General features: G+C 47.4%; 1 protein-coding gene across 1 annotated transcript; it reads left to right on the top strand.

Annotated features, from left to right (window-relative positions):
• Positions 1–6,691: 6,691 nt before the first annotated feature.
• LOC112237195 (extracellular calcium-sensing receptor-like) lies at positions 6,692–11,003 on the top strand. Its single transcript, XM_042295009.1, has 11 exons — positions 6,692–7,153; positions 7,263–7,554; positions 7,763–8,005; positions 8,165–8,263; positions 8,422–8,737; positions 8,819–8,991; positions 9,147–9,377; positions 9,634–9,757; positions 9,852–10,045; positions 10,153–10,431; positions 10,545–11,003. The coding sequence occupies exons 1-11, from the start codon at positions 6,819–6,821 to the stop codon at positions 10,971–10,973; spliced, it is 2,715 nt and encodes a 904-aa protein (XP_042150943.1). The 5' UTR covers positions 6,692–6,818; the 3' UTR covers positions 10,974–11,003.
• Positions 11,004–11,355: the final 352 nt, after the last annotated feature.

Here is an 11,355-nt window from a genome sequence, read left to right as displayed (position 1 = left end):
TGGGCCAGTTGTGTGCCGCTCTATGGGACTCCTGGTCACGGCCTGTTATGACACAGCCTGGGATCGAACCAGACTGTAATGACACCGCGCCACTCGGGAAGCCACGTTATTTTTTTCATCCTGAAAAACTCCACAGTTCTTAACAATTACAAGTATACCCATAACATGATGCAGCCACCACTATGCTTGAAAATATGGTCAGTGGTACAAAGTAATGTGTTGGATTTGGACTAAACATAACACTTTCTAATGGGCACCAAAAGTTTAAAAAATGTTGCCACATATTCCTTTAGTGCCTTTTTATAAACAAGATGCATGTTTTGGAATATTTTCTGTACAGGCTTTCTTCTTTTCACTTTGTCAATTAGGTTAGTATTGCGGAGTGTTGTGTTCCCCAGCAAGAAAACCAAAATGTGTCACTCAAACAGAAGGGGGAACTAACAAAGAGTCACGGACAACAACCAAAAATGAAATAGGTGGGGTTTTAGAAGGGGTTCTGAAAGACACTAATGGGGGTGTCCACTGAAAGTGGACCTAAAACAACAACTGGGACCTAAAAGACACCCACTAAATTTACCCAAGAAGAGGTAAACAAAAGAAAAACCCACACCAAACTTAAAGACAGGAAGCAAACCAAAAAGGTGGAACAAACCAAAGGTGTTAACCCTCCACCTCTCTCAAGACATCTTAATGTGTTAACCCTCCACCTCTCTCAAGACATCTAAATGTGTTCAACCTCCACATCTATCAAGTCAACTGCAGCACTGGGCCAGCACAGGTTAAACACTTTCCCACTTACCAGATGAACAAGCCAGCAAAGGTGTAACACATACTGACTAACGAGGTGACACCAATTGGTGCGCCCTACTTGCTAAAGTCCAACCTCAAAACATAAATGGAAAAAACAAAACCTGTAACAGGAGTAACTACAATGTTGATCCATCCTTAGTTTTCTCCTTTCACGGCCATTCAACTATTTAACTTTTTAAAGTCACCAGTGGCCTCATGGTGAAATCCCTGAGGGGATTCCTTGCTTTCCGCAACTGAGTTAGGAAGGACGCTTGTATCTTTGTAGTGACTGGGTGTATTGATACACCATCCAAAGTGTAATTAATAACTTCATCATGCTCAAAGGGATATTCAATGTACGTGTTTTGTTTCTCTACCCATCTACCACTAGGTGCTCTTCTTTGCGAGGCATTGAAAAACCTCCCTGGTCATACTGGTTGAATGGTTTGAAATTCACTGCTCTACTGCAGGACCTTACATATAATTGTATGTGTCGGTACAGAAATTAGGAAGTCAAATCACAATTTAATCCAATTTAAATTCAGGCTGTAACACAAAAAATGTGAAAAAAGTCGACTCGGTATGTGTATATGTGTATATAGCCTAATTATTGTTATTCGTTATTTATTTATTACTTGTATTATTACGTATTTCACTTTTCCATTATTTCTCTATTTTATTTCTCTCTGCATTGTTGGGAAGGGCCCATATGTAAGCATTTCACTGTTAGACAAAGGTTTATGAGGCAGAGGTTTAATCCTAGACACATGAACTGTGGGATGTATACGGTGGATTTGGGGCAATAGAACATAAACAGCAGAGGGGCTAAGGACTTTAGGATTTTAGAGATGGGGAAAGGGTCGACAAAACGGGGGGAAAGTCTACGGGACTCCACCCGGAGGGGCAGAGGAGAGGAAAGCCATACCCTCTGCCCTAGATTATAGCGGGGAGCCTGGGTCCATTGGCGGTCCTCCTTTTGCAAACATCTGGAGGTGGTCTTGAGAAGAGGGATCCGGGCTCCCTTCCAAGTACGGCGACAGCAGTGGACAAACATATGGACAGAGGGTCTGCTGAATTCTTCCTCTTGCTCAGGGAGAGCGTGGTCTGATAGCCCAGGGAACACTCAAAGGGCGAGAGACCAGTGAAGGGTGTTGCGGGCATATTCCACTAACACAAGTTTCTGGCTCCAGGTGGTGGGGTTGGCGGTGACGAGGCAATGAAGAGCTGTCTCCAGGTCCTGATTGGCTCGGTCTGACTGGCCATTAGACTGAGTATGAAAGTCAGAGGACAGGCTGGCCGACGACCCAATGATCGTGCAGAACGCCTTCCAGAACCGGGACGAGAACTGAGGACCATGATCGGAGACCATATTGACCCCGGAAGACGTGCTGCACCATGAGCTGGGCCGTCTCCTTGGTTGGGGGTAACTTGGGAATGAAATGGTTGGCTTTGGAAAACCTATCCACCATTGTTAGGATTGCTGTGTTGCCATCTGATGGAGGGAGACCATTTAAGTCCAGGGATATATGAGACCGGGTCAGTGAGGAACAGGAAGTGATTGAAGGAGGCCCGAGGGAGCTTGGCGTGGAGTATTATTCTGTGGACACAGTGCAGGCGGCGACGAACTCGGAGACATCAGGTACCATGGTGAGCCACGAAAAACGTTGTCATCCAACGGGAGCCAGGATGGCTGGTGAGTCTTGAGGAATGTGCCCATTCCAGGAATGGAGAACGGGCAGAGTCCGGGACAACCACAGCAGGGATATACAGGCGTGAGAGCACATCAGATTTGACATTCTTGGGGCGGTAAGATATGGTGAAATTAAAATAAGTGAATAACAGGGCCCATCAAGCCTGCCTTAAGATGAGGCGCTTGGCGGTGCAGAGATATTGCAGGATTTTTATGGTCAGTCCACACTAAGAATGGATGTTCCGCCTCCTCTAACCAGTGCCTCCACTTCTCCAACAACATCTTAACCACATGTAGCTGTTGATTTCCCACCTCATACTTCCTCTCAGCTGGGTTTTGACAATGGGAAAGGAAGGCGAGGGGATACCGTTTTTGGTCTTGGGCAGAACACTGGGACAGAACCTCCCCCACTCCGACGTCTGAGGCATCGACCTCCAACACAAACTGATGGGACGGGTACAAATGGATTATGATGGGAGCTGTAGTGAATCGATGCTTGAGGTCAGAGACAGGACAGCTGCTGGAGAACACGTGAAAGGAACCTTGTGAGTGCTGAGAGGGGGGAAGCCAGGGTGCTGTAACCCCGGACGAAGCCCCGGGAAATTAGCAAACCCCAGAAAACGTTGCAGCAGCACTCTGAATTTGAGTAGAGGCCAACACCACCGCTCTCACCTTGTTAGAATTCATCTGAATAGTTCCTGCAGTGATGATGTATCCTAGGAAGGAGATGGTGGAGTGATGTAATTCACTGGAGGACCTGTCGGACGTGGAGGGCTTGCTCTTGTGCTGACCAGGAAAAAATGTGGATATTGACGATGTAGACAAACATGAATCGGTTCAACTTGTAATGGAGCACATCCTTAACCAGGGCCTGGAACACTGTGAGAGCATTGGTCAGTCAGAATGACATCACCAGTTAATCGCAGCGCACGCTCGCTTGGTCTACGGACCTGGCAGGGAACAAATTTGCCCCCAAGGTGGTGTTGTGCCCGGGAAAAGGTAAATTGCGCAGTCATAGGGTTGATGCGGAGGAAGAGATGTAGCGAGAGCATTGTTGAAAACCTCCTGGAGGTCTTGGAATTCCGCAGGAACGGCAGAGAGATCCGAGGATTTTCCATAGCCTGCAGAAAGATTTTCAGGGGCAGGCCGATCAGGAGATAGGTACATAAAGGCATTTCAATGAGCAGGAAGTGCAAAGACTCATTGCCAATTATCTGCCACTCGCAGGTTTATAGGAACCATATTGCTGTTAACTCTGGCAATAGAGCACCCATCCAGCTTCAGTGACGTCCATGGGAATGAAAAGGGGTTGTGTGGAGATACCCAGCTCCGACACCAGGGTAGAGTCCATGAAACTATCGTTGGCCCCAGAGTCAATGAGCACCCGGAGAGATTTGGAGCGGTCCCCCAACAGCAGGATGGCATGAAGAGGGGTACGAGTAAGGGGATATTGGATACTTCCCGTACAGCTCACCAGCGTACCTACTGATGAGCCTGGTCTTTTAATAGACAGATAGATATGTAGTGTTCTGTAGTACCACAATACAGACAGCTCTTGGGGCTCAGTCTGCGCAAGTGTTCAACAGGAGACAATCTAGCCCTTCCAAGTTGCATGGGCTCCAGAGGAGATGAGTTGACTGCCCTCTGTGATTCCCGAGGGAACTCAGGTGACTTTGGATCCTCCCGGCAATGTAGACTTCAGGAACTTCCGGTATTCCTCGGAGGCGAGGTGGGAATCGTGGACGAGCAAGTGGGACCGGGAACAGACCTCCTCTCCCGCCTACGTTCCTGTGGCCACCCTAAGTCTGCTCTGCATAAAGGGCAGTGGGTTCTATTACTGATTCATGTCTATTTTGCCAGATCCTAAGTGGTATGTTGAATTTGATGTTCCTTTTAATGGTTTAGAAGGCCCTTCTTGCCTTCACAGCTTTGCGGAAGTTACCTGTGACAGTGATGTTTAGGCCAAGGTATGTATAGTTTTTTTGTGTGCTCTGGGGCAACGGTGTCTAGATGGAATTCGTATTTGTGGTTCTGGAAAGTTAACCTTTTTTGGAACACCATTATTTTTGTCTTACTGAGATTTACAGTCAGGGCCCAGGTCTCATAGAATATTTGCAGAAGATTTAGGTGCAGCTGTAGGCCCTTCTTGGTTGGGGACAGAAGCACCAGATCATTAGCAAACAGTAGACATTTGACATCAGATTCTAGTAGGGTGAGTCCGGATGCTGCAGACTGTTCTAGTGCCCTTGCCAATTCGTTGATATACCGTGCATTCGAAAATTATTCAGACCCTTTGAATTTTGTTACAATACAACCTTATTCTAAAATAGTTTCCCCCCCTAATCAGTCTACACAAAATACCCAAAATGACAAAGCAAAACAGGTTCTTTGAAATTTTTGCAAATTCATTTAAAAAAAATCCCTGGCAATATCACATTTACATAAGTAATCAGACCCTTAAGACCCTTAACTCTGTACTCTGTTGAAGCACCTTTGTCAGCGATTACAGCCTGGAGTCTTCTTGGGTATGACGCTACAAGCGTGTCACACCTGTATTTGGTGAGTTTCTCCCATTCTTCTCTGCAGATCCCCTCAAGCTCAGACAGGCTGGATGGGGAAGGTCGCTGCACAGCTTTTTTCAGGTCTCTCAGGAGATGTTCGATCGGGTTCAAGTCCAGGGTCTGGCTAGGCCACTCAATGACATTCAGACACTTGGGCCCAAGCCACTCCTGCGTGGTCTTGGCTGTGTTCTTAGGGTTGTTGTCCTGTTGGATGGTAAACCTTTGCCCCAGTCTGAGGTCCTGAGCGGTCTGGAGCAGGTTTTCATTAAGGATCTCTCTGTACTTTGCTCCGTTCATCTTTCACTCGATCCTGACTAGTCTCCCAGTCCCTGCCGCTAATAAACAACTCCACAGCTCGATGCTGCCAACACCATGATTCACCGTAGGGATGGTGCAAGGTTTCCTCCAGACGTGAAACTTGGCATTCACCCTAAATAGTTCAATCTTGATTTCATCAGACCAGATAATCTTGCTTCTCATGGTCTGAGAGTCCTTTAGATGCCTTTTGGCAAACTCCATGCGGTGCGGTTGTGTAGCCTTTTACTTAGGAGTGGCTTCCATCTGGCCACTCTACCATAAAGGCCCGATTGGCGGTGCTGCAGAGATGGTTGTCCTTTTTGAAGGTTCTCCCATCTCCACAGAGGAGCTCCAGAATTCTGTCAGAGTGACCATTGGGTCCTTGATCACCTCCCTGACCAAGGCCCTTCTCCCCCGATTTCTCAGTTTGGCTGGGTGGCCAGCTCTAGCAAGAGTATTGACGGTTCCAAACTTCTTTCATTTGTGGATGATGGAGGCCACTGTGTTCCTGGGGAACTTCAATGCTGCAGAAATGTTTTGGTACCCTTTCCCAGATCTGTGCCTCGACACAATCCTGTCTCGGAGCTTTACAGACAATTCCTTTGACCTCATGGTTTGCTTTTTGCTCTGACATACACTGTCAACTGTGGGACCTTATATAGATAGGTGTGTGCTTTTCCAATTCACATTAAATTAATTGATTTTACCACAAGTGAACTGCAATCAAAATGTAGGAACATCTCAAAGATGATCAATGGAAACAGGATGCACCTTAGCTGGTTTATCCATACATCTCCATTTTGGATAGATAACTCTGTGTTGTTGTTTGTTTAGTGTGTTCCAATTTTCACAGAAGTGGTCTCTCTCTCTCTCTCTCTCTGTCTCTCCATGCATCTCGAATCCATTTAGTCAGAATTTCACTTTTTACTAAATAAAATAATTTATTGTACAGTATGATGTAATATATGTCTGAATGGATCCATCTGATGATGTTGAAGAACAGATACTGTATCTCCTGTACTACACATTACCTTCAAAAACATCACACTCAAATGCTTCCTGCAATGACCCCCAATTACCTGCTCACCAAGTTATCCTCCAATAACAAGACCCAATTACCCCCTCCTGCCCCTCCCTCCCTACAAGCACCCACTGGTGGCCGTGTGCTTGTTTTTTAGCCGGGGGCTCATTTCTCCCTATATCAGCAGCTCCCCTTCTCTCCTCTTCCTCTCCCTCCTTAACTCTCACACTCTCTGCAGGAGATGCCAGACTGACAGACACTCATCCTCTCTCTCTCTCTTTCTGTCTGTCTGTTTGTCTGTCTATCTGTCTGTCTCACCAGGATAAGGTTTTCTGTTGCCAGGTAGGGCAGAGGTAGAACAAGGTGTGTCTATCACTGTTGTTTCACATGTCTGATTACTCTGAAACAACAGGTGTCTGTGTTGAATGGTGATTATCTTCATTGAAAGCACTTTTTGATCATGTCTTTATGTCTACAGAGTGTTCTGTCTGCAAGGTCTTGGTTTGGTCTCTCTCCAACAGGTGACGGAACTCTCCTAGTCCTCAGCCTTGTCTCTCTCCAGGTGATGAGCCTGTGTGGTTGGCTGTGGCTGCTCTACTGTCTCCATGTCCCTGGGTCTGTCTGGGGTCTGGATGGAGGTGGAGAGGGGGCTTGTCGGCTGATAGCTAAGCCCGTCTCCGGCAGTGTTTATCGGGCAGGAGATGTGGTCATTGGGGGCCTGTTCCCCATCCATGTGGAAGCCCCTCTGCCAGAGCAGGAGTTCAGGAGCATTAAGGAAAATTCTACCTGTACAATGTACGCAGCTTGTGTGATAACAGCTTTTTGTCATTGTGTTTTCACCTGAAGGTAATGTGTATTCAGCTACCTCATATCTCTCTGTTTCTTCCTTTCTTCCATTTGTCAGTTTCAAACAGCGTGCTTACCGCTGGCTCCAGACTATGATCTTTGCTGTGGAGGAGATTAACCGTGACCCAGCCCTCCTGCCTAACCTCACCCTGGGGTTCCTGGCTTCTGACACATGCCGGACAGAGGGCATCACCCTGGGGGCAGCCCTAGCCATGGTGACCGGCAAGGAGACCTCCGTGGTGGGCACAGAATGTGGCACTACCCCTGAGGTTCCCGTCATCATCGGGGATGCCCACTCCTCAGCCTCCATGGTGGTGGCACAGACCCTCGGGCCGTTTGATTTACCCATGGTGAGGCAGGGGTTGCATTACAGGTTGGGATAAGATGATGACTCTTTTCACAATACATTTCAATCTCTATCTAGATTTCGCTCTCTCTAACGTTTAATTTCCTTCTCCCTCTGCACCTTACAAATTATAATTATCCATGACTCTCACTCTCTCTCTGTCTCTCACTGTCTCTTTCATGCCCCCTCTCTCTCACTCTTTTCTCTCCCAGGTGAGTTACTTTGCCACCTGTGCGTGTTTGAGTGACACCTGGAGGTACCCCTCATTCTTCCGTACGGTACCCAGCGATGCCTTCCAGGCTCGGGGCATGGCCAGGCTGCTGCGTCAGCTGAGATGGGTGTGGGTGGGGCTGGTGTCAGAGGATGATGACTATGGCAAGTTTGGGGTTCAGCTGCTTCTCCAAGAGCTCCAGGGATCTGGGGTGTGTGTCGCTTACTCCGAGGTCCTCCCCAAAGTACGACCTCAATCTGATGATCTGACAGTATACTCTCTCTTTTACTCAATTTTTCTCTCTCTCTTTCACTCTGACTCCCTCTCTCTTCTAATCTAATAGAAACACTCTCTGATTTTCTCTGACACTCTTCCCTTTCTCTCACTGATGGTCATCCCCAAGTTACCGTCTAAGAGAAAGATCAGGCACATTGCAGACACCATCAGAGGATCTACTGCCAGAGTGGTGGTGGCATTTGTAGGATTCACGGGTCATTCAGGGGTGAGCAGTTACCAGTCAGAGTATTGTTAATGATTTGTAACACTGCTGTAGCAGTGTCCTTGTGGCTTGATTCACATTATAGACACAATAATTTCCAAATTGATAATCATGCATTTCATCTTGACTATCTTGATCTTTTTAACGATTTAATTCTCCAGGCCCTGATGGAAGAGGTTGTCCGTCAGAACATTACAGATAAACAGTGGATTGCCTCAGAGTCCTGGGTCACCTACTCTACTATCGCCTCCCCGAAAAACCTGCCCTCTCTTGCCGGGACAATCGGTTTTGCCCTGACGAAAGCTGATATTCCCGGCCTGGGGCCTTTCCTAACACGCCTCCATCCAGACGGGGACTACCAAAAGTCCGACCCATTCCTGAGAGATTTGTGGGAAGAGATGTTTGGGTGTTCTCTGGGAGTTGACCTCAGCGTGACACTGCCGTCCCGGCGACAGTGTACGGGGTCAGAGGTCATACGTGAGGGAGACTTTACACCTATATTTCTGTTTTTGTCCAAATTCCCAATGTTATCTCAGTAAAATGAAGTGTCAATCCTAGGTGAGGGGGAGAGCCAGTATGCTGACGTGTCTCAGCTGAGAGCCAGCTACAATGTGTACAAGGCTGTGTACGCCATCGCCTATGCCATACAGGATATGATGGCCTGTCGACCAGGGGACGGAGTCTTTAATGGTGGACAGTGCCCTGATATCAGGAAGCTTCAGCCCAGCCAGGTGAGAATATCATGTTGATCTGTTTTCAAGTTAAGAACACTAATGTTTCCAGTCAGGATACAGTGAAAACACTTTGTAAGGTTTGAATACTGAAGAACAAAAGCCACAACTGGTTCTAACTCTTAATCCTGTTCAAATGCCCTTTTCTCTTTGAGATTGTTCATTATCTGAGGGGAGTGAACTTCAGTACTCCTGTGGGGGAATCTTTCCACTTCGACATGAATGGTGATCCGCCTGCCTCTTATGACATCATCAACTGGCATGTGACCCCCGAGGGGACGGCAGAGTTTGTCCAGGTCGGACATTTTCTGTCCTCTGAGGGATCGGACGACCAGTTTCACATCGACATGGATAAAGTGGTGTGGGGTGGGGGCAGCGGAGATGAGGTGAGAACTGTTCAGTTTGGTGTCAGCTTGGATTCGAACCTCGGACTGTAGTGATGCCTCTTGCACTGATATGTAGTGCCTTAGAATGCTGAGCCACTCAGGGGGAGCATAATACAGAATGTGAGATATTTGTGTGTTCATATTCCTGACATAGTCACCAGAGGGGCCCAGCAAGCCTGCCTGTCTGTGAAATAATTATGATAATAGCAATGATAATGATGATGATGATAACTTCTTCCTCTCCCCCCTCTGGTAGGTCCTTGTGTCTGTATGCAGTGCTGACTGTCCCCCTGGTACCAGGCATGCGGTACAGAAGGGGAGGCCTGTATGCTGCTTTGACTGTCTGTCCTGTGCTGAGGGAGAGATCAGCAACACAACAGGTAGTCTATCAACGGTTCTGATTCCAATTAATATTTTTCCTCAATCCTGATTGGTCCTGATTTGTGCTCCTCATTCTTCTTCCTTCTATATCAGGGTCAGTTGAGTGTATTAGGTGTCCAGAGCGGTTCTGGTCCAACCCTGATCATACGGCCTGCATCCCCCAGCTGGTGGACTTCCTCTCCTACAGCGACACCATGGGCGTCATCCTGTCTGTCATCTCAGTTTCCGGGGCAACACTCACAGCCGGTGCCCTGGCCACCTTCCTCTACCACCGTCACACGGCCCTGGTGAGTTGAATCATATGATCATGTATAGAGGTACTGGACAGAAATGAGATTGTGTCATATGATTTCTGACATCACTCAGTCTAATTTATCTTTCTGTCTCGTTCCAGGTGAAAGCCAACAACTCTGAGCTCAGCTTCCTGCTCCTTCTGTCGCTCAAGCTCTGCTTCCTGTGTGCGCTGGTTTTCATTGGCCAGCCGAACCCATGGACGTGCATGCTGAGACACACCCTGTTTGGTATAAGCTTTGTGTTCTGCATCTCCTGTCTGCTCAGCAGGACAGTGGTGGTGCTGGTGGCCTTCAGGGCCACTCTGCCTGGAGAGAACCTGATGAGATACTTCAGCCCCACCCAGCAGAGGATGGGTATCTCATTCTGCACACTCATCCAGGTTAACATATAGTTTTTACTGTACTCTATGGGAATGTAGTTGTTTCCTTCATTGACCATATTATTTGTTTTCAAGATAACTAGTTTTCCATCCACCTCCGTTCCCTTACAAAGGTGCTGATCTGTGTGCTGTGGCTGGCCTTAGCTCCACCCCGACCTGCTGAGAGGAGGGGCAGAGAGGGTCGGGGCCCGAGGGTCGTCCTGGAGTGTGAAGTGGGCTCTGTGATCGGCTTCTCTCTGGTGTTGGGCTACATTGGCCTGCTGGCCTCCCTCTGTCTCCTCTTAGCCTTCCTGGCCAGGAAACTCCCAGACAACTTCAACGAGGCCAAGTTCATCACCTTCAGCATGCTGATCTTCTGTGCCGTGTGGATCTCCTTCATCCCTGCCTACGTCAGCTCTCCTGGGAAGTACACAGTAGCTGTAGAGATCTTTGCCATCCTGGCCTCCAGCTTTGGGCTGCTGTTCTGTCTGTTTGCTCCAAAGTGTTACATCATCCTTCTGAGACCAGAGAGAAACACCAAGAAACACATGTTGTCCAATTAGAAACCACCAAGAAACACATGATGTCCAATTAGAAACCACCAAGAAACACATGTTGTCCAATTAGAAACCACCAAGAAACACATGATGTCCAATTAGAAACCACCAAGAAACACATGATGTCCAATTAGAAACCACCAAGAAACACATGTTGTCCAATTAGAAACCACCAAGAAACACATGTTGTCCAATTAGAAACCACCAAGAAACACATGATGTCCAATTAGAAACCACCAAGAAACACATGATGTCCAATTAGAAACCACCAAGAAACACATGTTGTCCAATTAGAAACCACCAAGAAACACATGATGTCCAATTAGAAACCACCAAGAAACACATGTTGTCCAATTAGAAACCACCAAGAAACACATGATGTCCAATT

Source organism: Oncorhynchus tshawytscha, linkage group LG13 (genome assembly GCF_018296145.1).
Source record: "Oncorhynchus tshawytscha isolate Ot180627B linkage group LG13, Otsh_v2.0, whole genome shotgun sequence".
Taxonomy (NCBI): Eukaryota; Metazoa; Chordata; class Actinopteri; order Salmoniformes; family Salmonidae; genus Oncorhynchus; species Oncorhynchus tshawytscha.
The sequence above is the reverse complement of the archived record's forward strand: the minus strand, read 5'-3'. Positions and strand labels throughout refer to the sequence as shown.

Excerpts from the sequence above, each read along its gene's own strand:
- LOC112237195 (XM_042295009.1), top strand. The coding sequence starts at position 6,819 with ATGTCTTTATGTCTACAGAGTGTTCTGTCTGCAAGGTCTTGGTTTGGT. Across the intron at positions 7,555-7,762 it reads GGCCGTTTGATTTACCCATG|GTGAGTTACTTTGCCACCTG; the intron begins GTGAGGCAGGGG and ends TTTCTCTCCCAG. Across the intron at positions 8,264-8,421 it reads GATTCACGGGTCATTCAGGG|GCCCTGATGGAAGAGGTTGT; the intron begins GTGAGCAGTTAC and ends TTAATTCTCCAG.